This window comes from Dama dama, chromosome 9 (genome assembly GCF_033118175.1).
Source record: "Dama dama isolate Ldn47 chromosome 9, ASM3311817v1, whole genome shotgun sequence".
Taxonomy (NCBI): Eukaryota; Metazoa; Chordata; class Mammalia; order Artiodactyla; family Cervidae; genus Dama; species Dama dama.
The window spans coordinates 63,560,035-63,587,443 of NC_083689.1; the positions used below are offsets into that span (position 1 = coordinate 63,560,035).

At 47.0% G+C, this 27,409-nt stretch overlaps 3 protein-coding genes across 4 annotated transcripts in view; 1 reads left to right on the top strand and 2 right to left on the bottom strand.

Moving 5' to 3' along the window:
- The window catches only part of HMGXB3 (HMG-box containing 3), a 61,267-nt gene extending 37,304 nt beyond the window's left edge, over nucleotides 1-23,963 (top strand). For both annotated transcript variants that reach the window (XM_061151719.1, XM_061151718.1), the window contains exons 14-20: nucleotides 12,111-12,242; nucleotides 13,150-13,334; nucleotides 17,488-17,707; nucleotides 18,919-19,052; nucleotides 19,807-19,923; nucleotides 21,604-21,813; nucleotides 22,742-23,963. In XM_061151719.1, the coding sequence (XP_061007702.1) occupies nucleotides 12,111-12,242; nucleotides 13,150-13,334; nucleotides 17,488-17,707; nucleotides 18,919-19,052; nucleotides 19,807-19,923; nucleotides 21,604-21,813; nucleotides 22,742-23,209 (1,466 nt within the window). In that variant the 3' untranslated portion in view covers nucleotides 23,210-23,963. The remainder of the gene's footprint in view (nucleotides 1-12,110; nucleotides 12,243-13,149; nucleotides 13,335-17,487; nucleotides 17,708-18,918; nucleotides 19,053-19,806; nucleotides 19,924-21,603; nucleotides 21,814-22,741) is intronic.
- STMP1 (short transmembrane mitochondrial protein 1) lies at nucleotides 765-1,444 on the bottom strand. The gene has a single exon (XM_061149457.1). The coding sequence runs from the start codon at nucleotides 1,364-1,366 to the stop codon at nucleotides 1,223-1,225; it is 144 nt and encodes a 47-aa protein (XP_061005440.1). The 5' UTR covers nucleotides 1,367-1,444; the 3' UTR covers nucleotides 765-1,222.
- Nucleotides 23,964-24,111: 148 nt separating the features above from the next.
- Nucleotides 24,112-27,409, bottom strand: part of CSF1R (colony stimulating factor 1 receptor) — a 32,704-nt gene continuing 29,406 nt past the window's right edge. Inside the window, exons 17-21 of the mRNA XM_061151720.1 lie at nucleotides 26,890-27,012; nucleotides 26,700-26,811; nucleotides 26,026-26,125; nucleotides 25,069-25,177; nucleotides 24,112-24,978 (exon numbers count right to left, since the gene is read on the bottom strand). Coding sequence (XP_061007703.1) covers nucleotides 24,841-24,978; nucleotides 25,069-25,177; nucleotides 26,026-26,125; nucleotides 26,700-26,811; nucleotides 26,890-27,012 — 582 coding nt within the window. The 3' untranslated portion in view covers nucleotides 24,112-24,840. The remainder of the gene's footprint in view (nucleotides 24,979-25,068; nucleotides 25,178-26,025; nucleotides 26,126-26,699; nucleotides 26,812-26,889; nucleotides 27,013-27,409) is intronic.

The following is a 27,409-nucleotide window of genomic DNA, read 5'->3' on the forward strand; positions in this document are numbered from 1 at the left end:
AACTTCCTGGTCTGATGTTGCCAGTGCCCCTGTCCCTGTGGTGAGCCCCTGCCAACCCATGCCTCCACAGGAGACCCTCCAACTCTAGCAAGTAGTTTTGGTTCAGTCTTCTGTTGGGTCACTATTCCTTTCTTCTGGGTCTTGGTGTGGGCAAGATTTTGTTTGTGCCCTCCAAGACTAGAGTCTGTAGTTCCCCCAGTCCTGTGGAAGTCCTATAATCAAATCCCACTGGCCTTAAAGGCCAGATTGGCAGGGGGTTCCCAGGCCCTTTTCAAACCCCCAGGCTGGGAAGCCTGACATGGAATTCAGAACCTTTACAACAGTGGGAGAACTTCGTTTGGTATTATTGTGCTCCAGTTTGTGGGTCACCCACCCAGCAGATATGGGATTTCATTTTATTGTGTTTGCACCTCTTCTACCATCTCACTGCAGCTACTTCTTTGTCTTTGGATGTGGGGTATCTTATTTTGATGGGTTCCAGCTTCTTCCTGTCAATGGTTGTTTAACAGCTAGTTGCAGTTTTGGTGTTCTTGCAAGAGATGAGCACATACCTTCTACTCTGCTATCTTGAACCATAAGTCCTTCCTCATCGTTATAATTTTTTCAGCTTTGTCAATTTGATACATAGAAACTGTTACATCACTGCTTTTCTTTAAACTTATTTTTTATTAAAGCATAGTTGATTTATAATGTTAATTTCTGCTCTATAGCAAAGTGACATAGTTATACACACATACACATATATATCCTTTTTTTTTTTTTTTAGCTTCCAGATTTTCATTTTAATTACTACTGTGAAACAACATAATTTAGTACCAAACGTTTAAAAACCCATTATAATTACCAGACTCTGAAACATGCATTATTTGGATCTCATCAACTACACAAAACTCATCCATTTTTCTTTTGGAAAAGGTAGTAGAAATCTCAAAGAATAAGGGAGAGACTACTAACTAAAGGTATGATAACTAATCGAGCACCATGATTCCATTCTCAGGACCTCCCAAGAGGCTGGAAGGAGGAAGGGAAGAAGTGAGGATGTTGGAGAAATAAGGGTCGTTCTTAACTTCTGGTCCCTTTTGTGCTGTAAGGCAATGCAAGGTCTAGCGAAAACAAAAACTGCTGAGGCTAGAGATTAAAACAAAAGCTTTTGGTTCAGACGGTAAAGGAGGCCCTGGAGAACAGTAGACAGTTTATCCAGAAGGCAGTGCTGGAGTTGGCTTCAGCAACTAGGGGGTTTCTTCATAGCGTCCACGTCTTTTTTAATTTCTTCAAGTTTTTTAGCCAGGTTTGGTATGTCATAGTTTTGAGCCAGATACATTCCCACCACGTTGCCGAGAGTAAATCCAAGCAAGAACTGGAGCATAGTGTCGGCAAGGAGGGCTCGAAAGGCGGCTGCAGCTCCGAGGGCCGTCGGGACCTACCTCCTATATCCTTTTTTATATTCTTCTTCGTTATGGTTTATCCCAGGATATTGAATATAGTTTCCTGTACTTTATAGTAGGACCTTGTTATTTATCCAGTCTATATGTAATAGTTTGCATCTTCTAACTCCAGATTCCCAGTCCATCCCTCCCCGACTCCCTCCCCCACAAGTCTGTTCTCTGTGTCTGAGGCTGTTTCTGTTTCATACATAGGTTCATTTGTGCTGTTTTAGATTACACATATAAGTGATATCATATGGTATTTGTCTTTCTCTTTCTGACTTCACTTAGTATGATGATCTCTAGTTGCTGCAAATGGCATTATTTTGTTCTTTTTTATGGCTGAGTAGTATTCTGTGTGTGGAGAAGGCAATGGCACCCCACTCCAGTAGTCTGGCCTGAAAAATTTCATGGATGGAGGAGCCTGGTAGGCTGCAGTCCATGGGGTCGCTAAGAGTCGGACACAACTGAGCGACTTCACTTTCACACATTAGAGAAGGAAATGGCAACCCACTCCAGTGTTCTTGCCTGGAGAATCCCAGGGACAGGGGGGCCTGGTGGGCTACCGTCTATGGGGTCACACAGAGTCGGACACGAACTGATGTGACTTAGCAGCAGCAGCAGTATTCTTTGTGTGGAGAAGGCAATGGCAACCCACTCCAGTAGTCTTGCCTGAAAAATCCCACGGATGGAGGAGCCTGGTAGGCTGCCGTCTATGGGATCATACAGAGTCAGACATGACTGAAGTGACTTAGCAGCAGCCAGCAGTATTCTGTGTGAGTGTGTGTGTGTGTGTATCCATCCATCCTTCTTTGTTCATCCTTCTCGTGGATATTTTGGTTGTTTTCACGTCTTGGCTGTTGTGAATACTGCTGCTGCAGGGGTACGTGTATTCTTTCACACCATGTTTTCCTCTGGATATATGCCCAGGAGTGGGATTGCTGGATTATATGGTAGTTCTATTTTTAGTTTTCCATAGTGGCTACACCAGTTTTCATTCCACCAGTGGAGGGGGTAGTTCCCTTTTCTCCACACAGTCTCCAGCTTTTATTGTATATAACCCTTTTTTTTTTCTTTTTTTGATCTTTCATTCTGTGTCTCTAGACTTTTTAATCATGGCCATTCTGACTGATGTGAGGTGGTACCTCATTGTAGTTTTGATTTGCATTTCTCTAATAATGATGTTGAGCATCTTTTCATGTACCTATTGGCCGTCTGCATGTCACCTTTGGTAAATGTCTGTTTAGGTCTTCTGCTTATTTTTCAGTTAGGTGGTTTAGTTTGTTGTTGTTAAGCTACATGAGCTGTTTGTATGTCTTTGAGAGTAAGCCCTGTTGGTCACATTGTTCACCGATATTTTCTCCCATTTCATAGGTTGTCTTTTCCTTTTGTTTGTGGTTTCCTTTACTCTGCAAAAGCTTGTAAATTTGACTAAATCCCATTTGTTTACTTTTTTTAAAATTTTTATTGACCTGGCAACTGACCTAAGAAAACTCTGTTACAATTTTTGCCAGAGAATGTTTTGCCTGTGATCTCTTCTAGGAGTTTTATAATGTCTTATATTTAACTCTGTAAGCCATTTTGAGTTTATTTTTGTAGATGGTATGAGGGTGTGTTCTCACTTCATTGATTTACATGCAGCTGTCCAACTTTCCCAGCACCACTTGGCTGAAGAGACTGTCTTTTTCCCATTTTATATTCTTGCTGCCTCTGACCATAGGTGTGTGGGTTTATTTCTGGGCTCTCTATTCTGTTCCATTGAACTGTGTGTCTGTTTTTGTACCAATACCACAGTGTTGATTACTGTAGCTTTGGGGCATTGTCTGAAGTCTGGAAAGGTTGTGCCTGCTGCTTTGTTATTTTCCCTCAGGGTCTTTCATTGTCCCATATAAATCTTAGGATTATTTGTTCTAGTGAAAAATATCCTGGGTAATTTGATAGGGATCACATTAAATATGTAGATTGCTTTGGATAGTTGCCATTTTAATAATATTAATTCTTCCAACCAAGAACATGGGATATCATTCCATTTCTTTGAATCATCTTCAGTTTCCTTATTAATATTTTACAACTCTCAGTGTAGAAGTCTTTCACCTCCTTAGGTGAAAGTATTCTTAAGTATTTTATTTATTTATTTTTGGGGAAGTGTGGTTTTTAAAGGTATTATTTTTTTACATTACCTTTCTGCTACTTCACTGTTAGTGTAAAGAACTGCAACCAATTTCTGTGGGTTAATCTTGTATCCTGCTGCCTTGCTTAATTCATTTATCAATTCTAACTGTTTTTTTTCTGAAGTCTTCAGGGTTTTCTGTGTATAGCATCATGTTATCTGCATATAGTGGCGACAGTTTTACCTCTTCCCTTCCAATTTTTATTTCTTCTCTGATTGCTGTGGCTAGGACTTCCAATACTATGTTGAATAGAAGTGGTGAGAGTGGGCATCCTTGTCTTGTTCCACATTTTAGTGGAAAGGCTTCCAGCTTTTCATTGTTGGGTATTATATCATTTGTGGGTTTATCGTAAATAGCTTTTATTATATTGAGATATGTTCCCTTTATATGCATTTTGTTAAGTCTTTTTTTTTTTTTTTATCGTGAATGGATGTTGAATTTTGTCAAGTGTGTTTTCTGCATCTGTTGAGATGATTACGTGTTTTTTCTCTTCTGTTGATGTGGTGTAGCATATTAATTGATTTGTGTATATTGAACCATCCTTGTGAATTTGAAATGAACCCCCTTGGTCATGGTATATGATCTTTTTTATGTGTTGTTGGATTTGGTTAGTGTTTTTGTTGAGAATTCTTACATCTATATTCATCACGGATATTGACCTACAGTTTTCCTTTTTTGGCATTACCTTTGTTTGGTTTTGGTATCAGGGTGGTGGTGGCTTCGTATAATATCTTTGGGAGTGTTCCCTCTGCTTTGGTATTTTGAAAGAGTTTGAGAAGGGTCAGTAGAAGTTCTTTATATGTTTGGTATTGTTTGCCTGTGGAGCCATCTGATCCTGGACTTTAGTTTGTAGATAGTTTTTTGGTTTTGTTTTTTTCCCTACATAGTCTATTTCAGTTCTAGTAATCAGTCTGTTCAAATATGGATTTCTTCTTGATTCAATTTTGGTGAGCTGTATGTTTCTAGAAGTTTGTCCGTTTCTTCTAGTTTGTCAAATTTGTTGGTATATAATTGTTTGTAGGATTCTGTTCTGGTTTTTGTATTTTAGCAGTATCAGTTGCTATTTCTTCTTTGTTTCTTATTTTGTTTATCTGGGTTCTTCCTCTTTTCTTGGTGAGCCTGGCCAGAAGTTGGGCAATTTTGTTTACCTTTTCAAAGAACCAGCACTTGGTTTTATTGATTTCATTCTATTATTTAATCTTGTTTTATTTCTTCTCTCATCTTTATTATTTCCTTCCTCCTGCTGAGTTTAGGCTTTGCTTGTTCTTATTTTTCTCAGCCTTTTAGGTGGTAATTTAGGTTGCTTACTTGAGATTTTTCTTGTTTTTTGAGGAAGGCCTGTATAGCTGTGGGCTTTCCTAGCTTTAAGAACTTTTTTGCTCCCTTGTATAGATTTTGTATGATTGTGTTTTCATTGTTGCTTGTCTCAAGGTATTTTTAATTTTCCTTTTTGATTTACATATTGATCCATTGCCTTTTTAGTAAAATGCTTTCATTCTTCATGTAATTTTTTTCTCACTTGTTTTCCTGTGGTTGCTTTCTGGTTTCATTCTACTGTAGATCAGAGAAGATTGTTTGAAGTGATTTTTATGCTCTTAAATTCCCTGAGGTTGGTTTTGTGCCCTAGTATGTGGTCAGTCCTAGAGAATGTTGCATGTACACTGGAAAATAATGTGTATTATTATTTTTTTAATATAATATCCTGAAATAATTGTCTCATAATTGTTGTATCATTTTGGGTTTCTGTTGTCTTACTGATTTTCTGTTTAGAAGATCTGTCCATTGATGTGAATGAGGTGTTAAAAGTTTCCTGCTATTGTATTCCTGTAAGTTTCTCCTTTTATGTCTGTTAATGTTTGCTTTATATAATTAGATGCTCCTATAGAGGGTTCATATATGTTAATGGATGTAATATCCTCTTCTTGTATGACCCTTTTTATCATTATATAAGGTCTAGCTTTCTTTATGGCCTTTGTTTTAAAGCCTGTTTTATCTGGTAGGAGTATGCAACCCCCTGCTTTCTTGTCATTTCTGTTTGCATGAAATATCTTTTCCCATCCCTTAACGTTAAATCTGTGTATGTGCTTTTCCCTAAAGTGAATCTTATAGGCAATATGTTGTAGGCTCTTGTTTTTTAATCCAGTCTACCACCTTGTGTTTTGACTGGAGCATTTAGTTCATTGATACTTAAGGTAATTATTGATAAAATATGTATTTATTGCCATTTTAAACCTTAGTTTTCCTATTGGCTCTATGTTTCTTCTTTGTTCCTTTTTATCATATTTTTTGTGGCTTGATGATTTCCTTTTATGTTATGCTTGTGTTCTCTGTTTTTTATGAGTCTTTTGTATGCTTTTGATCTGTGGTTACCCTGTTTTTCAAGTATGTTAACCCCTTCCTATATCTACTTGCTTTAGACTGATAGTCATATTGGCTCAAACACACTCTTTTTTAAAAAAAGAATCTAAATGTTTTTACTCCTCTCCGCCACATTTTATTTTACATCTTCTTGTTTATCCTTTTGCTGTTCCTTGTGTTTATCTTCACTTTCACAAATAAGATTTTTTTGTGCTTTACTTTCCCATTGTGACTTCCTTTTTTGTGTACCTTTCTTGCTTTTCTATTTAGAGAAGATCTTTCAATATTTCTTTTATGGTAGGTGTAGTATTGCTATATTCTTTTGGTATTTGCTTGTCTGAGAAATTCTTTATTTCTTCTCCTATTCTAAGAAATAATGTTGCTGGGTATAATATTCTAGGTTGCTTTGAATGTATTTTGCCACTCCCTTCTGGCCTTCATAGTAGCCGAATCAGTCATAGGCACACCCATGTCTCTTCCTTCCCTGCCATTTTTATTGTCTTGGCATAGGTATGTTTGGGTTCATCTTGTTTGGGACCTTCTGCTTCTTGTATCTGTTTATCTGTTTCCTTCTTTAGGTTTGGAAGGTTTTTAACCATAATTTATTCAAATATATTTTTGATCTTTTTCCTTCTGCAGTCCCTATTATGCATAGACAGGCATGCTTTAGGTTATCCCATAGGTCTCTTATATTGCTATCATTTTTGATTTCACCTTCTGTCTCCTGTTCTGATTGGATGATTTCCATTATTCTGTCTTCCAGATCACTTACTCATTCTTCTGCATTATTCTGCTGTTCATTGCCTTTAGCTCATCTTTTGTCTCAGCAAATGAATTTTCTAACTTTTCTTGGCTACTCCTTATAGTTTCTAGTTCCTTTTTACAGTAATCTGTGTTTCTGTTGATGGCCTTTCTGTTAATTCCTTCAGAATTTTTATTACTACTTTTTTGAACTCAACTTCAGATTGAAAACATCTTTTATTGTTTGTTCCTTCAAGGGAATTCTCTTGGTCTTTTAACTGGGAATGGTTCCTATGCTTGTTCATTTTACTTAACATTTCTCTTACTGTATGAGTTTAGGAGAAACAATTATCTACCATAGTCTTGGAACACTATATGTGGGAGCATCCTTGTATAAGCTTGTATGGGTTTAATATTTTTGTTGCTTTTAGTTTGGATGCTTGTTACCTCTTTGCTTAGCCCATGCTTGCCGTCATCCTTATGATAGGGAGTATGAAGGTATAGTGGCCTACCTGTGCTCCTGGGGCCGCATGCTAGCGGCGGGGGCAGTGATTGGTGCTTGCTCGTGCATGTCTTAGCAGTAGGGGTGGCCTGCACATACCTCTGGAGCTTGTGATGGCAGCGGCAGCTCATGTTGGCTCCTGGAGCTTGTATAGATAGTGTCCTGTTGACTGAGAACATGTGTGGGGAAAGAAGCACCCCTGTGGTCTCCTGCCCCTTTCCTTGTATACCCCCCAACAGTGGTCTCTCGTCTCACTGGGAGACCCAGGCTTCTTTGACGTACACAGTCAGTCACCACACTCCAGCCCCTTCAGACTGTCTCCATGCAGCCAACCCCGGTCTTCTTCCCAGGTGTGATCTCCAAAGTCCGAGCTTCAGCACGCACCCACTGCCTGCACAGGTGGGTTGGCATCTCAGGCAGGAGAGTGCAGGGAGGCCATACTGACCACCTGTGCAGAGTGTCTCCGATTTGCCTTCCTCACACTGACTGTTGTGCTTTCCCCCTGAGGCGTCTAAGCTACTCTTGGTTCCAGGCTGGTTTCCCCACCAGTGCTGGGGCTTCACAAGGTGCTGGAACCTTTCCTGTCTCTCATTTCCCTCCCTGGGGCACAGGTCACATCCTGATTGCCCTCCTTTCCCCCATACCTCCCCACCCCCCGCCCTTTTGTTCTCCCTGGTTATTTGGAGATTTTCTTGCCCTTTTGGAAGTCTCAGATCTTCTGCAGTGTTTAGATGTTCTGTATGAATTGTTCCATCTTTAGATGTATTTTTGATTATTTGTAGGAGGAGGTGAGCTCCATGCCCTACTGTTCCACCATCTTGGTCACTCTCCTCCTGTTGTATTTCTTTGACAGCTGGGAAGATTATATGTTTTCTGTGTTTTTCAGTCTGTTTCATGAATTTCTTTTGTAAACATTTTCACTCTTTGGGATTGTTTTGTTGATGGAGTTTTTCACCAGTTTATTAGTTATCTTTTAAATTTGATTTTTTTTGGACATGAGAGTTGGGTTTTTGTGTGTATGGTTTTTTTTTTTCCCCCTTGTTTAAATTTTTATGTGATCAGAACTTGGACCCTCTCATTTGTAGTCTCAGCCTTTGGTATCATGTTTAAAAAGGTCTTCCCCACTCCTCTATACTGTTCATTATTGGGAATCATATGCCAAAATTTGCTTTTGTTCATTTTGTGCACATGTAAAACCACCCTCTTTTATTCATTTTAAATAGCTGCATTTAAATTCTTCTGGGTCTTTGATCCCAGGATTTGACATAGGGGTGATGTTATTAGCCTTTTTTATATTCCCTGTACATCCCTGGGCTAAAGGATGCTCCTGGCCTTTCCTCATGGTATAACTGTGAGAGGTGGAGGAATGGTAATCCTTTTGGTGATAAGGACTGAATTGGGTGGTAAGGCGATATTTCATTTTTTATTAAAAAGGAAAAAACCCTGACATGTATTTTATTAGTTCTTTTCACATAACAATGTATTGTGGAAAACTTCATGTCACAGCGTTTAGACTTACTTTATTCGTAAAGATTTCTTGTTTGTTTGTTTTTAATTTTTATTTTATATTGGAATACAGTTTGCCAATGCAGGAGGCACAGGTTCCATACCTGGGTCTGGAAGGTTGTCTGGAGAAGGAAATGGCAACCCACTCCAGTATTCTTGCCTGGGAAATCCGATGGGCAGAGGAGCCTGGCAGGCTACAGACTATGGGTCGGGAGAGTCGGGCATGGCTCGGCAACTAAACAGCAGCAAATAGGTGATTAAAAATGTTGTGTTAGTTCCGGGTGTATAGCAGCGTGATTCAGTTACGCATATGCATGTATCAGTTCTTCTTCCATTTAGGTTATCATGAATATTGAGCAGAGTTCCCTGTGCTGTCAGTAGGTGCATATTGGTTATCTATTGTATTTTTTCCAAAAATGTGTATTTCTTGGCTGCGTGGAGTCTTACTTGTGGCCTGTGGCATCTTCATTGTTGTAGGTGGGATCTTTCACTGTGGCGTGTGGACTCCAGTCGTGGCAGAGTTCAGTGGTTGTGGCATGTGGGCTCTCTGTAGTGTGGCACGTGGGCTTAGTTATTACATGCCACGTTGGATCCTAGCTCCCCAACCAGGGATTGAACTCATGGCCCCAGCACTGCAAGGCAGATTCTTAACCACTGGACCACCAGGGAAGTCCCCGGTTATATATTTTAAATATAGTAGTGGGTATCTGTCAATCCAAAATTCCCTCTTTATCCCTCCCCTCACTTCTTTCCTCTTTGGTAATAACCATAAGTTTGTTTTGTAAGTCTCCGAGTCTGTTTCTGTTTTGTATTAATAAGTTCATTTTTAACACTTTTTTTATTCCACATATAAGCAATATCTTGACATTTACCTTTTTTTGTCTGGCTTACTTCACATACATGATAATCTTCAGGTCCATCCATGTTGCTGCAAATGGCATATTTTGGGGGCTTTTTGGGGTTTTTTTGGCCACAATGGTCTTTGTCACTGCACGTGGGCTTTCTCTAGTTGCAGTGAGTGGTGCCACTCTTTGTTGTGTTCAGGCATCTCCTTGTGGTGGCTTCTTTTGTTGTGGGGCATGGGCTCTGGGGCACGCAAGGTTCGGTAGTTGTGACACGAGGGCTTAGTTGCCCTGTGGCACGTGGAATCTTCTCAGACCAGAGATTAAACTTGTGTCTCCAGTCTTGACAAGCAAATTCTCACCCACTGGACTACCAAGAAGGTCCTAGTTCATTCTTTTCAATGGCTTAGTAGTATTCCATTGTATATATGTACCACATCTTCTTCATTCATCTGTTGATGTACATTTAGGTTGCTTCCATGTCTTGGCTGTTATAAACAGTGCTGCAGTGAACATTGGAGTGCACGTATCCTTTTGGATCATGTTTTTCTCTGGATATATGCCTAGGTATATTGTTGTTGTTGAACTTACATGCAGAGTATATTATGTGAAATGCTGGGTCGGATGAATCACAAGCTGGGATCAAGATTGCTGGGAAAAATAGCAATAATGTCAGATACACAAATGACACCACCCTTATGGCAGAAAGTGAAGAGGAACTAAAGAGCCTCTTCGCTACAACAACAACATGCCTGGGACTGGGACTGCTGGGTCATGTTGTTGTTTAGTTGCTAAGTTGTATCTGACTCTCTCTGCGACCTGCATGAAATGCAGCACCACAGACTTCTGTGTCCTTCACTGTCTCCCTGAGTTTGCTCAAACTCAAGTCCATTGAGTCAGTGATGCCATCCATCCATCTCATCCTCTGTCACACCCTTCTCCTCCTGCCCTCAATCTTTCCCAGCATCAGGGTCTTTTCTATTGTGTCAGCTCTTTGCATCAGGTGGCCAAAGTATTGGAGCTTCAGCATTAGTCCTTCCAGTGAGTATCAGGACTTTAGGATTGACTGGTTTGATCTCCTTGCTGTCCAGGGGACACTCTCAAGAGTCTTCTCTAGCACCACAGTTTGAAAGCTTCAATTCTTCAGCACTCAGCTTTCTTTATAGTCCAACTCTCACATCCATACATGACTACTGGAAAAACCATAGCTTTGACTATAGGAACCTTTGTTGGCAAAGTGATGTGTCTGTTTTTTAATATGCTGTCTAGGTTTGACACTTTCCTCCTAAGGAGCAAGCATCTTTTAATTTTGTGCCTGCCATCACCATCCACGGTGATTCTGGAGCCCACAAAAATGAAATCTGTTGCTGTTTCTACTTTTCCCCATCTATTTGCCATGAAATGATGGACCCAGATGCCATGATCTTTGTTTTTGAATGTTGAGTGCTAAGCCAGCTTTTTCACTCTCCTCTTTCACTTTCATCAAGAGGCTCTTTAGTTCCTCTTTGCTTTCTGCCATAAGAGTGGTATCATCTGCATATCTGAGGTTATTGATATTTCTCCCAGCAGTCTTGATTCCAGCCTGTGCTTTATCCAGCCCAGCATTTCAGGCTGGGCAGAGTACATACATATGATGCACTCTGCATGTAAGTTAAATAAGCAGGGTGACAGTACACAGCCTTGACTGTAGACTGCCAGGCGGCTCTGTCCAGGGGATTTTGTCAGGCAAGAATATTGGAGTGGGTAGCCATTCCCTTCTCTAGGGGATCTTTCCGACCCAGGGATCAAACCTGGGTCTCTAGCGTTGCAGTCAGATTCTTTACTGTCTGAGCCACCAGGGAAGCCCCTCTAGGATCTTACAAGGTCACTACTTTTTCCCTTGGCCCTGATGCACACAGGACCTTGTGTGAGCCCTATAAGAATAGTTTCTGTTACCCCACTCCTATGGAATTCCTGCCATCAATCCCCACTACCTTCAAAGCCAGGTGCTCCTGGGGCTGCTCCTCTCATTGCCAGACCTCCAGGCTGGGGAACCTGACGTGGGGCTCAGTACTTTCATTCCTGTGGGAGAACCTCTGCGATAGTTATTTTCCAATTTGTGGGTCGACATGATGGGTTTGGGATTTGATTTTATAGTAGTTGCTCCCCTCTGCCATCTTGTTGTGTCTGCTTTGTCTTTGGATGTTGGATATCTTTTTTGGTAGGTTTCAACATTTCTTTGTTGATGGTTTTTTGGCAGTTAGTTGGGATTTTGGTGTCTTCATAAGAAGAGGTGAGCCCACGTCTTCTACTCTGCCATCTTCCATACAATTTTTTTGAGCAACTCCTGCATGCTGCGAAGGCTGCTCTGTGGTCTGGGTACAATGGAATCCAGTTAAACAGCTTCCTTCATAGCTGCTTGTAGGTTACCAACTTGCAGGTGACCTCTAGTTTTGCATTATGTGAATGTACCGTGGTTTATTTTTTTAATGTTCTCCATTGATGGGCACCTAGTTAGTATCCAGTGTTTTGCCATCATGGATGTTGTTAACAGTGAGTTTCTCTGTTGTCACTTTTTAATCTGCAGGTCTCTTTAATGTGGGAAATAAGCTACTAGTGAGCCTGGACTTGCTGTTTGCAATCCGAAACCAGATCAAGCTGGGGGAGGACCCCAGAGTGTCCGTCAGCACTCTCCTGAAGTCAGTGCAGGAGCAGACAGGTAAAGGTTGGCTTCCTCCCTTTTTCCAAGGTTAGTCCTAGGCTCCCTGGGGATTTTCAGTGATGGACTTTTGTTGAAAAAATTACCTGGAGGAGAGTCTGATATTTTGAAAAGGAGACATTGGCTTCCTAACACACTCCTCCTTTTGAGTTTTACAAATGCTGAACTAACTTTGGAAAACTTGAGTCTTTCCACGGGTCCAGCAGCCTTCAACACAAGATTGAATGGACTTTATAGAAGCTCATTCTTTGGTCATAGGTAGACTTGGCCTTAGTACATGCTAATCAAGTTCACTCTGAATACACAGCTTCTGGAGATCTTCCCCCATTTCCAAAGCTCACACTGAGACCTAAGCATGGGCACCATACTCTTTATTATTGAAATTATTTTTCCCCTTGCTTCCCTCATTTCTTTCTGTTTACACTTTTCCATTCATTCCTATAGAATCCAGCCCCCTGTCCCTTCCTTGCTATGAGGTCAGATGGAGTAGAGCCAAGGTCCTAGGGTCTGTGTTTGACCCTGGCCTCTGCTACTTAGTGGCATTGTGGGTTTCAGTAAGTTATTCTTTATATCTCAGTTTTTTAAGTTACACAGTGAAGATAATCACAGCTCTTGGTTCCTAAGGATGTGAGTTAAATGAGAGAATGTGTTCAAAGCTCTCAGCACAGCGTCTGGGTCCCAGTGGGTGCTGGGTACACCCATCAGTACTCTGATGGCAGTTGCCCTTTGGGTTGCTACCTGAACACCTAAAAGCCCAGGTGCTTGACCCTCCGGTGGTTAATAGTCTTAGATGTTCCTAGGAGAGAAGTATTCTTACAGAATTGTTATTCCTCCTGGCCATTGTTCATCCCCAGTGACCTCCAGATCTTTTTCTGTGAACTTCTCAGAGCTCTTGCTTTCCTTCCAGAGAAGACTCTTACCTCGGAGGAGCTGAGCCAGTTGCAGGAGCTGCTGTGCAATGGCTACTGGGCTTTCGAGTGCCTCACTGTCCGAGACTACAATGACATGATCTGTGGCATCTGTGGAGTGGCCCCCAAAGTGGAAGTTGCCCAGAGGAGTGAAAACAATGTGCTGGCACTAAAGAGTGTGGAGGTAAGTGCCTCTTGGTCACCACAGGTCACTTTTAGACACCTCCTCACACTGGCAGCCACCTTCCTGCATGAGGTCCCAGGAGCAGATGGCTCTGATTCTTTCCTGAGTGAGGCGAGGAGCCTTTTCCCGCCACTGCCCAGGTTTTCATCTAAGGAAGGCTGGATGGAAAAGGGGGCATTTGTTACTTATTCAACTAATTTATTAAACATGAACTGGGTGCACTTTTTTGGAGAAGGCATTGGCAACCCACTCCAGTACTCTTGCCTGGAAAATACCATGGACGGAGGAGCCTGGTGGGCTGTAGTCCATGGGGTTGCTGAAATTCGGACACAACTGAGCAACTTCACTTTCACTTTTTACTTTCATGCATTGGAGAAAAATGGCAACCTACTTCAGTGTTTCTTGCCTGGAGAATCCCAGGGATGGGGGAGCCTGGTGGGCTGCCATCTGTGGAGTTACACAGAGTCGGACACGACTGAAGCGACTTAGCAGCAGCAGCAGGTGCACTTTTTAGACATTTGGGAAATGGCAGTTAAACCCATGGAGTTTCTGTGCTTATGGAGCTCACTTTCTGATTTGAGGAAACAGATAGGAAACAAACATTAATAATTGTATATATTATATTGATATACTATTAATATACATATTCATTAAAAGTAACACAGTAACAATAAGGCACAGTAGGAGATGAGAGCAGTGTGGCAGGAAGAAGGGATTCTTGCTTTATAGAGGGTGGTTGGGGAAGTCCTCTCTGACAGAGGGGCATCAGAATAGAGCTCTGAAGCCCATGTAGATTTCAGCAGGGGAAATTTTCAGGCAGAGGGAGCAGCAGGAGCGGAGTCGGAAGTGGGCTTGCTGGGCATGGTTGAGGAAGGAGGCCAATGTGCTGGCTCTTTGTGAGCAGGGGAGAGAGTGGTGGGATATGTGAGCTTTAAGAGGCTTTGGGTGGCCCAGGCTGTTGTAAGGACTTTTACTGAGTGAAATGGAGAGCCAGCGAAGGGTTTTGAGAAGGAGTGGCCTGCTCTGAATATATGTATGCATAATTGTGTGTGTGTGTTTTTGGCTGTGCGAGGTCTTTGTTACTGTGCAGGCTCTTTCTCTGGTTGTGGCGGCAGGGGCTGCTCTTCAGTTGTGGTGCAGGGACTTCTCTTGTGGGCTTCCCCGCTGGCTCAGTGGTAGAGAATCTACCTGCAATGCAGGAGACTCGAGAGATGCGGGTTCAGTTCCTGGGTGGAGAAGGAAGTGGCAACCCACTCCAGTATTCTTGCCCAGACAGTCCCATGGACAGAGGAGCCTAGTGGGGTTGCAATGAGTCGGACTTGACTGAGTGACTGAGGACAGGTCACACCTCTTGTTGCAGAGCAGCCTCTGGGGCATGTGAGCTCAGTGGTTGCAGCTCCCGGGCTCGAGAGCACAGGCACCATAGTGTGGCACACGGGCTTAGTTACTTGGCAGCATGTGGAATCTTCCCAGATCATAGATTGAACCTGTCTCCCCTGCGTTGGCAGGCAGGCAAGAGTTTTTACCACCATGCCCACCTAGGGAAGACCTGACTTAGGTTCTTAACTGAAAAATGTCACACAGAGATAAAAACAAATTCAAATGGCTTAATATATTAATTTTAACAAATATCCAAGAAATAAGATTCTAGTCATAGAAGAATTGCAAAAGTAGATTTATTTTGGTAAGACATAAGGCCATATAACTGAAAACAAAACCAAACATTTAATATCAGATGAAAATTTGGGCTGATGGTACACATGAATATCAGTACCAAAGTCCTGAATAAGATAATAGCAAATCTAATAATTAGTAATGAGTACAAATCTAACAACATGTAAACTCATGACTTAAGTTTATCCCAGGAAAGGAGGATTATGTCAACATTAGAAAATATACTAATATAGTTGAATACTTAACAGTTTAGAGGAGAAAACTCATATGATTATTTCACTGGATGTCTTAAAAAGGCTTTCAGTTTTATTCAACACCCATTTGTGATAAAACTTGTTGCAAATTGAGACTGATAAAGAGAAAATTCTTTAACCTAGTGTTGGGAATTTTTTAAAAAAATCCCACAGATGAACGCTTTCCCTGTCATCATGCTGAGAGGGCTGGTCTGCCTGCATAGGGTTTGGGGTGCCCAGTGAGTATGCTAGTAGTTACAGGGGTGCAGACTCTCCATCTCTGAACTCTCATGTGAGTCTTCACACACTAGATGTGTAGCTCACTCCACTGGGGCATGGTTCAGGACCTCTGAAGAAAAGCTCTGGTGTGTTTTGGCCTGACCAGCTGAGTGTATTAGTGATTTAAGGCATATTCCTCTTTTTCTTCTCAATTAAAAAAAAAAGTATGTATACTGATCAAACAGTTCTATCTTTAAGAGGGTGGTGCATAATGAGATGTATGAAAACTGGCATAATACCAACTGGAGCCTTCTGAGTGTCCCTTGTGGGTAAAATGAACTGCTTTTGTATTATTATCACGAAAAAGGCTCTTTCCAGACTCATTCAAATCTGCTTGTCTTGTGGAAATGTTAATAGTAATGCAGCTATGATTTATTGAGCATTTTATTGCATATGTCAGGTTCTTACTCTGTACTCAATGCTTTACTTTCTGACTGACTTCTCAACCCGGTGAGATTTTTGTAGATGAAGGGACTGAAGCCCTTCCAAGCTCATCCAGCCGGGAAGGGGTGGTGCTGAGATCTGGCCTTGGTCTCGCTCCTTAACTGTAGAGTCTGAGGTCTTAAGCACAGCCGTATTCACCAGTACCTCCTGGGACCCTGAGCTCCAGTTTTTGAAACACATCTGGTCACAGACTGCTTGACTTTTTGTTCTCCAGAATAGAGAGAAGCCCACCTCCCTGCAAATCTCATGTGTCCTAGTCCTCCTTGGCACCTGCCCTGTCCTGATCAAAGCTCTTTCCTCGTAGAATGGAGTAGTGCTGCCTTCACTTTCCATATGCATGTCTCTTCTTTTCAGGGTTTCTGGGTGTTTAGAGACTAGGACTTAGTTTTCTCCCTTTTGTGTGTGGGATGCAAAGTTGGATAGTGCATATGAGGAGAATCGGATGGGGGTGTTCTAAAGTCTGTGAACTAAAACAGGAAGGTATAAAACAAATACGCAGTTGTCCATGAGGAGTTTGTAGAGTTGGCCCCTCCCCTCGGGGACTGTGTAGAGGAAAAACATCTGGACCATCTACATGTGGAGCAGTGGTTCTGATTTCGTGGTCATAAGAATTACATTGGACAGCGGTTTGCAAACTTTCTGGTGTGAGGCTTGCTGGTCCCACCCCCAGGATTTTTGATTCAGTGCATGGGGAGTGGGCCGAGCATTTTGCATTTTCAACAAGTTCCCATGTGGTACTCTTGCCTGTGATCCAGGGCTCACACCAACAACCACTCACCTAGGGACACTTTTAAAAAAGCAAACTTAGGGATTTAGTTCATCCAGGTTGAGATGGAGCCTGGGTAACAGCATTGCTGACGAACACAAATGAATCTGATGAGGTACTAGGATCAGGGTCTTACTTTAAGGGTCGCATCACAGGGCTCACAAGAAGGAGAATTGAATAGCACAAGGTTAGATGTCTACAGTGGATGGTACGTGCTGCACGTAGAGATCACTGCATGTCGGGAGGACCTTCGTGAGCAGGGAGGAAACAACAGGGCCTTGAAAGTGGGCAGAGTGCCGCTAAATTTTACTCTCATGATTCCTGCAAGCCAGGCATAGGGATTAAGGGTTTGGCACTAGATCTTTGCTCACATTCTCCTTCTGTCCCTCACTCTGGTGGTCTGGTCTTACCTCAGGCCCCCTCTGGCTTGTATAGTAGTAGTTAATTAGCCAGTGTCTGGCCAGTGTCTGGCACATGACAGGCTGTGGTAGCTGACCTCTCCTGGCGAGGCAGTGAAAATGACGGGAATAAAGACAGAGATGCAGAAGGAACTTAGGTCTTGGGGAATACAGTGATGTGGGAGGGAGCAGTGAGGCGAGGCACTGAGATGTTAAATTTGGGGGTATCCCAGCAGGACACAGCTCTCAATCTCCCTCCCCCTACTCAGCCTGTGTTGAGAGAGAGGTAGGCTGTTACGTGTTGTGTTGCTGATGTTCTGTGACTCGTGTGTTTTGATTGTTTCTGTTTGACCTTTTAGTTCACCTGGCCTGACTTCCTGGCATCTAGTGAGGTCAATGTGGAGGACTTCTGGGCCACAATGGAGACAGAGGTGATTGAGCAGGTGGCCTTCCCCGCCAGCATCCCCATCACCAGGTTTGACGCCTCCGTCATTGCCCCCTTCTTCCCACCACTCATGAGAGGAGCTGTGGTCGTCAACACCGAGAAAGACAAGAGCCTGGACATGCAGCCAGTACCTGGTGAGGCCACCTGCTGGTGACTGGGGTCAGGGCACGGTCCTGTGGAGTCTGGAACATTGTTTGTAGCCAGACAACATGAGTGGTAAAGAGGCGGCCAAGGCCACCCAGAGAGCTTTCTGGAAAGATAGTGACAACCTGTGACAAAATCCCCTGGAGAGTCAGGGTTTTGAAGAGCTGTCAGCCACGTTGTCTAGGACTGACCCACAGAACTTGTCAGACTTCTGGCATGCCCTGCACTGAACAGTGGGAACCCTGTGAAAAACGCTGGGGACAGGGCTCCAGCCCAGAGATTCTCACAGACAGATGTGGGGGAGGCAGGCTTGCTCAGCAGGTCTTTCAGGCGGTTTTGCAGGTGCTCTGTGCTTATATGTTGAGAAGCCCTCAGGTGCTCCTTTGAGAATGTTGGTTTCCGACAACCTGAGTTTGATTCCTAGCTGTGCCACTTAGTAGCCATGTGGCCTCTGCCACATCTCTTCATTGCCCTATCCTCTGTTGTGTTGTTTACAGAGGGGCATGATACTGCTCCCCACCACCTAAGTTGTTGTGATGGTTAAGTGAGCTGTTAGCTGAATTTCTTGTTTAACTGCCACTCACAGGGAGCAGTAGGTTCTACATTGTTACCCAGTGTGCTGCTCATTTAAGTAGCACATGTGTATGTGTCTGTAAGTAACAACTTTCATAAAACCGTCCTTTTCCTTAACAAATGCTGTTTTATTTCATTTTTAAAATCCTGGCTGCTGCTGCTGCTAAGTCACTTCAGTTGTGTCCGACTCTGCTATGGCCTGCTAAATTGATTTTATAAGTAAGGCCCCCACATAGTTCTGTTGATCAGCAGGTTCAGGAATGTAGCATATCAAGAGTATTTTTAAAATGAGAGCTGCTGCGGTGTGGTAGGCATCTGTGATCATGGTTTTGAAAAACCTTAAAGGGTTCAAAGCCAACCCGTTTTGGGGGCTCTCTGCACCAGTGCTCTGCTGGATATCTCTCCTAGATCTTCAGAAGCAGAAGGCCAGTTGCGAGACCTCGTGTGTCTGTAGAACACCCTGAGGCCTGCCTTGAGTTCCCCTCTCTCAGCCGCCAGGCTTTGCTTGGGGCAGAGCCTGCTCGACTGTGGACTGGGCCCCCCGCTTGTCCATCCGCACGTGTGAGGGACTTCCTAGGGTGTTCGGTGGCTGCAGCAGCGCCTCCCATCAGCTGGTCATCTCTTGCAGGCAACGGCAGTGCCTTGGTGCGGCTGCTCCAGGAGGGCGCGTGTAAGCTTGAGGAGATCGGCTCCTACAGCGAGGAGGAGCTGCAGTGCCTGCTGAGGCAGTGTGGCATCCCCTTTGGGGCAGAAGACTCCAAGGTGGGTCTCAGGGCGGTGCTGGGGACGGGGACTTTCTGGTGGGCAATTTTTCTGGCCAGGGATACAAATCCCCGTGACTGGGTACTTGTTTGGGGCAGAGGGTGCTGGCGGGCAGGGGAGCCTGGGAGATAGCCAGCAGCCAGGTCAGGCCGTGCATGTGAGGCCTTTGCATCCAGGCAGTTCCTCTGTTGAAGGTAGTGGGTCCATACTCGGGTTCAAGAATCCAGGCTCTCCCGCTGACTGTGTGTGACCTTGGATAAACTGAGCCTCATTTTCCTCATTTGCAAAGTGACAACAACCAAAATACCAGCCTCATGATGTTTGCAGTGTCTGGTTATCACCTCTCTAGGCTCTTAGAAAAGAAGTGCTGTAGCATTCATAGAGTGAGTATGCGTGTATGCATATTGTACCCATATATTATGTATTTCACACTTAAAAATCCTATGTGCTAAGTTCAGATCCAAATGTTGGCTCCTCTTTGATCCCTTCTCTGCCCTGTTAAAAGTAGTAGGAGAACCCAGGCCTCAGAGCCTGGCAGCTTGAGCAGTGTGGCTGTCTCTGTGACCTGGTCCTTTCAGGGCCTCGGTGTTCCTATCAGTACCTTTAGGTACAGGACGTTGAGCTGGTGAGGCCTCAAGGCCCGCTCTGGCCTTACCAGTTGATTCATTCTCCCTGAGCGAGCATTAGTTGCTGTGGACCAATCCTGGCCCCTGAGCATTTACCACCATTTAACCAAGCTGCTCCTTCTGCTTAGGAGCAGCTCTGCTTCTCCTTGTTGGCCCTCTACGAATCTGTTCAGAATGGAGCCAGAGCTCGACAGCCCCCACCTCATCTCACAGGGGGCAAAGTCTACAAGGTGTGCCCCCACCAGGTAAGAGGATGACGAGGAACTCGGAGTGAATGTCAGTTTACCCACACAGAGGATCTGATCCCTCCAGCTCATCCTGGAGCTGGCACTTTAGGTCGCTGGGCCGCTGTGGTCATCACCAGTGAGTAGTAAACGCCTTTTTGTGTGCTGGCCTCTGCATCAGTGGTGGAGAGTACAAGGGTGAGCAGCAAAGACATCACTCCTCCTCAGTGCTCTCATATTGAGAAATAAAGTTACCATGGCTGTGGCAACAGCTGGTAAAGAATCCGCCTGCAATGCGGGAGACCTGGGTTCAATCCCTGGGTTGGGAAGATCCCCTGGAGAAGGGAAAGGCTACCCACTCCAGTATTCTGGCCTAGAGAATCCCATGGACTATACAGTCCATGGGGTTGCAAAGAGTTGGACACGACTCAGCAACTTTTTCATGGCTCGTGGCAACGGCTCTGCAGGAACTAGACAAGGATCAGAGATAGAAAGCAGCCGAGAGGAGCCTGCTGCCCAGCGGGGCAGCCAGAGGAGGCCGAGAGCCCCATGTGAGCTGGGGAAGGGGTGTGACCACTGTCCTGAGAGGGGAGCCTAGTGAGTGGAGGAGGGAGGTGGGAGGTGGGAGGAGTCTCTGGAGGCCAGATCATGTAGCACTTTGTGGGCCAGAGGAACAGTTTGGATTTTCTTCCAAGAGTGGTGAGGGGCCCTTTGGATGGTTTGAATGGGAAATGGTCTGATTTGGGTTCTCAGAAGATCACTCCTTAGGTCTGTAGAGAGTGTGCCTAGGGTATGTGGCTGCCAGGATAGCTCTGGGAAGGTTGTGCCCTATATGACAGTCATCCCGAACCAAGGAGATGCCAGGATAGGAAACCTCCTGAAAAAGTAAGTGCTATAAAAAAAAAATAAAATAAAAAAGTAAGTGCTAAATGGGGAAGACAGCTTCACAAAGCCTTCAGTTCAGAGTGGGCAGGGGACTGGCTACCAAAAGGGAGTCAGGTCATCAGCCCTTTTTTCTAACCCCTGACAAGTCAGAGCCTTCTCTGAGCATCGTGTTATGTGACTGGCATCCAGCTCACGAGGAGGACTCAGAGGGGTGTGAGCGCTATAGATTTTGGGGCCCTGAGAGGGCAGCAATAGTACCTGGAGGCAATAGCCAGCACTGCTGTGGAGGAGGGAGGTAGAGGCAGAATTGGACACGGTGGACAGAAAGTAGATACAGAGCTGCCCTGCAGTAGCCTGGCATTTGGGGCATCCTGCTGGGGGAGGTGTAGCCTTCACCAGAGGTTCCCATCTGGACGGCTCCCTCAGGGCCTGGTAGGGGGCTGCTTGTAATACAGGTGTTCAGACTCCACCCCCAGAGCCTGATTCTGTGGATTCGGAGGGAGACTTTGGCTTCTAACCATCTCAGAGCTGCAGGCACCATGCAGCTTGGGAACCATCGGGCTAGATGGGGTTTAGGGGTGTGGTGTTGAGGGGGGTTTGGAGCCAGTGCCTTGGGGAGGTGGGGGGTGTGTTTCAGCCTCATTTGAGGCTTGGGTGCTCTTCTCCTATGTGGGAGTGAACTGGCGACTTCACCTGGGGACAGGAGCGGGACTTCAGGCATGAAACCCGATTGTTGGCCATCCCAGGAGGAGGTGAGTGGACCCATCTCTGCAGATGGCCTTCCTCACCCTGTGCTGCACCCTCCGTCTCCACCAGGTGGTCTGCGGCTCCAAGTATCTTGTGCGGGGCGAGAGCGCCCTCGACCACGTGGATCTGCTTGTCTCTTCCCGCCACTGGCCTCCTGTGTACGTGGTTGACATGGCCACACCCGTGGCCCTGTGTGCTGACCTCTGCTATCCGGAGCTGACCAACCAGATGTGGGGGAGGAATCAGGGCTGTTTCTCTAGCCCCACGGAGCCACCAGTGGTACGTTCCCTTCTGAGAAACTGGGATCCCACAAGGCTGACCGTGTCTTACTGGTTCTTCGGGCAGGTCTTCTGTGACCCATCCAAGCATCTTTTTTTCTCTCCACCAGTGTTTTATCTCAGTACACTGGAACCAGCATTTATGCCACAAATCTCTGCTGACCTTGTGTGTGAGGCCATAGCATGTCATTTAATGTACCCAGGGTGAAAACACAGGTATTGTGGGGGTCAAAGGGATTATCTTGCAGATGAGCCTAGAAGATTGCCACCTTGAAAGATACTGTGCACTAACATACTATAGCCCCAGAGCAGCCCTACTTTGGCTTTGCCTGAATCTGCTGCCTGGCATTCCTTGTATTGTGATCTAGAGGCACAGTGGCTTAGAAAATGCTGGCCTTATCAACCTCTTTCCTCTAATTAAAAGGGGAAAGTGAGGCCATGAAGGGGAAATGGACTGGTTGAGAGTCCCACAGCAGATTAATAGCAGAGCTCTGGCCTCTGTGTCTTAGTGCATTGTCTCAAGCTTGCAGCACAGGCACATGCCCTTTGCTGGAAGAGACATTAGACTGGTAGGAGGAAGGGGACACTTGCCTTTTTCTTATTATTCCCTGGGCATTGCTCACCCTGTGAGTTTGTGAGGGGCATTGCAGGACATCAGAGCCTCTGGGGGAACCTCCCCTGCAGCCCTGGGCAGAATTGATGAGATACGGACAGAGTAAGAGCAGCTCCGGTAATCCCAAGTCTGCTCTGGGTGGTGGCCACTGTTACTGTCCCCTGCATCACACGAGGCCCAGGGTAGGAGGAACGGGGGATTACCCTCGGAGATGTGCCCGCCCTGTGGCAATGGAGGATTGAAACAGAGCTGACTGAGCCGCAGTTTTCACGCCGTCCTTCACACAGCTTGGACTTCCCTCTCATCTCCCTTCTAGAGTGTGTCCTGCCCAGAACTCCTGGACCAGCATTATACAGTGGACATGACAGAGGCCGAGCACTCTGTCCAGCACCCGGTCACCAAGACTGCCGCACGGCGCATCGTCCATGCAGGCACACAGCCCAGTCCTGACGACCCTAGTGCTGGACACCACTCCCTGGCCCTGTGTCCTGAGTTGGCACCCTATGCAGCCATCCTGGCCTCCTTTGCAGACAGCAAATCAAACAGCGTCCGCCAGCGGCCCATTGCCTTTGACAATGCCACCCACTATTACCTCTACAACCGCCTCATGGACTTCCTCACCAGCCGTGAGATCGTCAACCGGCAGATCCACGACATTGTGCAGAGCTGCCAGCCTGGTGAGGTGGTCATCCGTGACACTCTATACCGTCTTGGGGTTGCTCAGATCAAGACGGAGGCGGAGGAGGACGGTGAGGAAGAGGATGGGGCCACGGCCACAGAGTAAGCTCGTCTCAAGCCATAGCAAGGCCCTTGCCCGAGGCACATCCATCCAGGGACCAGCCTCTGAGGCTGGGACTGACCAAAGAGCTTCCATTTCCTGAGCTCAGTGGAGCCTGGGGTCTCAGCCTTCCAGAGGTCGGGAGAGGCACCGGGACGCTCCTTACTAGACCCAGAGGCACACTTAAATGGGTGGCACCATGTGTCCACTAGAGAGACAGGGAGGCTGAGAGAAGTTGGGGAGACTGCTGCTTCCCCGGGGTGCCTGCGGGTCGGGGTAGAGGCCCCGGCTGGGCTGGGGATGCCGTTTCCCTCCCCCACAGCCTGTTGCCTTTGCCTCGGGGCCTTCCTTAGCTCTGAGGGTCTTTGTAGGCATGCATCTCTCTCCTGTTCTTCTGCACTCACATCTGGGGGCAGCTGAGCGGGTGGAAGGGGGCGAGCCACTGCTCCCTTCCAGGACTCTCCTCTGCCTCAAGCTGTGAGGACCCCTCCTGGCCACTGCTGCTGCTGCAGCTTCCTTCCTCCCCTAAAGAGGAAGTGGCCCGTGAGCATGGCATGACCTGGCGGCAGCAGGAAAACTCCCTTCTGTGAAGGGGAAGCAGACTGGGTCGTAAGGAAACAGCGGGACTGGCTCAAGTGCCCATGGTTTGCCTAGGGCACGGGAACTGGCCGTGTTACTTAATTTATTGAGAGGAGTGGGATAGATGGCTTTTCCCCCCCCTCTCTCTTCCCCTGACCGGAATAAAGTTTATTAAATTATATGGTTTGGGTGCAACAAGAGTCAGTTCCAGTCTCATTGTGTGGGGTAGAGTGTGGTTGGGCCTCAGAGGTGCTGGGGAGCGTCACTCACCATGGAAGGACGGAGGCAGTCCCTGGGAGTCCGCGGGGCACAGAGACACACAGGCCGGCTGTGTTAATGGGGTTAGTTTAATGCTGACAGGGACATTCCACAGTGTGACTGTTAGTTATGATGAGTCAACCTGGAGCGGGTGCTGCTTGCTTGGTGTGGCCGGCCAGACAGAACACTCCAAGCTTTTAGCTGCCACCTGGCTCATTGCAGCAGTACCAGACCCAGGGCGGGGTGGGGCTGTGGAGAGATGGCTTAGAGGCAGAGGGAGACAATTAGGTTCTTCCAGAGGAGCCAGCTTGCTCCCAGGGCCTGAGCACAGTCCTAAGCATCTGTCTGCTCTCATCGAGCCACTCAGTGGCTGTCCCTTCCATTCTGCCAAAGCCCAGGGAACCTTGGTTTCCTCTTGGGAACTTCAATCACCAAGTCAGTCCATTTCCCTTGAAACAGGAGGGATGGACGGAAGGCAGTTCCCAGAAGTGGGAACAGGTTAAGAGTGAGCTGGGTGTTCTCCCAGTTGGCATAGTGAAGCTGAGGCCACAGCTTTGAGAACTGGTGGGGTGGGGTGGGGCTCAGCCCCAGTCCCCAACTGGCAGTGATGGCCCAGGCCCTGGGAGTGGGGTTCTCACCAACCTCCTATAGAGGTCCCGTTCCCGAGTTTCAGAGCTGGGCCGGGCTGTTGAGGGAAAAGACGGAGGGCAGAGTCTGTGTGTTCTTCCCGTGGTGCCCCATCCATGGAGGAGGTGCAAGCTTGGAGGCGGGGAGGGCAGTACTTCCCTGTGGTCCCCTCCTCAGCAGAACTGGTAGTTGTTGGGTTGCAGCAGGGGCTGGGCGATGTCACCCTGCTCGCAGCAGGTCAGGTGCTCGCTGGAGCTCTCCTCCTCTGGCTCGCTGCTGCTGCCACCGCTGCTCGGCAAATTGCTATAATCCTGGGTGCAGAGAGGCCAGGGAACGGTCAGTCCCGAAGGGTCAGGCTCAGCTTTAACCAAGCCGCCCACCGTGAGCCTGACCCCACTCACCTGCTCTCTCCTGTCTGCCTGAACCTGCTCCTGGAGGAGGGAGCAGATCTGCTGGAAGGTGGGTCTGCACGTTGGCTCCAGGGCCCAGCAGGCCTGCATGATGCTGTATCTGAGACGGGAGAGGAAGCAGCCGCTTAGGGCCTGGGAGTCATCATGTACGTGTGCACACACGTACGTATACACACATACACACTCCTGCCTGGCAGAGGTCCTGAAACCGAGTCAGAAGTGAGCTTGGCACAAGACCAGTGTGAAGTCTTTGGTGTGCTTTATCTAATATTTCCGGTAACCCTGGGAGAGGGGGCTTTTTGTCAGAATGGACCTGAAAATTAAGAAAAGCTCAGGGATGCTACTTTGCCCAAGCTCTTGGCACAAAGGGGCACCGTTGCTGCCTGCAGGTAGGTTTAAGCGGCTGCTTGGTGGTAGTACTAAAGTGGGTGAGGAGCTGGTTAGCGGGCTGCGTGCATCCACCTTGGCAGGGAGCCCCTGGGTGGCGCAGGGAGCAGCTGTGGGGAGACGGTGGCTGGAGAAAGACGCAGTGGGCGAGACGGGCCAGCAGGCCTGCGGAAGGGCTGTGGTGAGGGCAGGGAGCCAGTGAGGAGCTTGTGGTGGCCGGCTGTCGGGAGGCGGTTACGAGAGTGCAGTGGCTGGTGGCTGTGTTGAGCAAGAGGCCGGCCGCCAGGACAGAAGCAAAGAGAAGAGCCTTCTTGGGCTCATAATAGCAGAGTCCAGATGAAACATTCATCATCCGTCTTGGGGCCAGCCCCTGTTAAGATCCCTCTTTGAGAATGTCCTCCATGCTACCCGGAAAACCCGTGGAAACCCTAAATTTGCTAAAAGGGGTCCGCGTTAGTCCACTGTGAACAAGAGGAAACCTGGCCCTAGAACACTGGACTGGAACGATGGGCCACACACCTTTCCATTCACTTCCACCAAACCCCGGGGTGCTTCACTTACATGTTCTTTGGGGCAAACGCGGGCTGAGCCATTTGGTATCCGTCCTTCACCAGCTTATAGAACTTGCTGTTCACCAGGATGCCAGGGTAGGGGTTGAGCCCTGCAAAAGGTAAGATCACGATGCTCAGTGCCCGCCTTCCCCTTCCCCCTTGCAGCTTGGCGGGGCTGGGTGTCGGGTCCCAGCTGGACGTGGTAGTCGAACAGCAGCTCCCCTTAACAAGCGCTTACTACGGGCCAGGCGCTGCCAAAGGTGTCCTGCTAATTACAGACTTCGAGGATGTAGAAAACCTTTGCTCAGGTCTCATTACACCCGCGGAATTCCAGCACAGGCTTTGGTCGGTGGAGGAGCACATGGACGGGGTGAGCCCAGGTACTTGTCTTAGTGCCCCAGAAACGGGCGCTGGGTCTTCAGGGACATGCACGTCTCAGACGAGGGGAAATAGCATGCAAGGAAACAGCCTGGAGGGAGTGCTATCAGGGTAGAGGGGTTCAGGCCACATTGGAGCCGCGACACTTGGTTTTAAGATGCTTCCCCCGCCCCTGCGCCCTCGGCAGCCCTTGCTCTGTGCTGACCTCCAGGCATCCTGGGCCAGCATCCTCCAGGAGGTGCAGGTGCCATGGGTCACCAAGCACCAGCCAGCCCCACGCTGAGCCTGACCGGGCCAGCAGCTTACCAAGTGAGAAGATCTCCCAGAGCAGGATGCCATAGGACCACACGTCGCTCTGAACGGTGTAGACGCAGTCGAAGATGCTCTCTGGCGCCATCCACTTCACGGGCAGGCGAGCCTGGCAGAGCAGACCCCGGTCACCTTGGGCCCAGGTCACCACCCCTCCCCAGCCTGGCCCAGCCCTCCCAGCACTCACGTTGCCCTTAACGATGTAGTTGGAGTCATTCATGATGTCCCGAGCCAGACCGAAGTCCCCAATCTTGGCCACGTGGCCGCTGGTCAGCAGCACGTTTCTGGCCGCCACGTCCCGATGGATGCACTGAGGGAAGGCGCTGAGGGTCAGTCTTGGCCCCTCCCTGCCTGAGCCCAGGGTTCAAGAGGAGCAGCCAGGGCCCCAGAGGGCTTGGGGGATGAGGCAGTGGCCATCATTTTTGGTCCCATACCCTGGCTCCAGGCCCTGCCTTCTACCATGACCCAAGTCTGAGAAAATGTCATGTGGTCAGACAGGCAGTGTTGAGAAACCGCCATGACTGGCCCTCTGGCTGAGAGCATCAGGAGCCGCCTCAGAAGCTCGGTGGTCTGCACGGGCCTGGAAACAGTGAGCTCTGGAGCTGCTAACAGGACCAGCGGCCGCCACCCTCAGGGCTGGCCCTCCCTTAAGTATCTGCGCACATCGTAACCCTATCTTACCCTTATGCCATCCTGCGATTGCATCT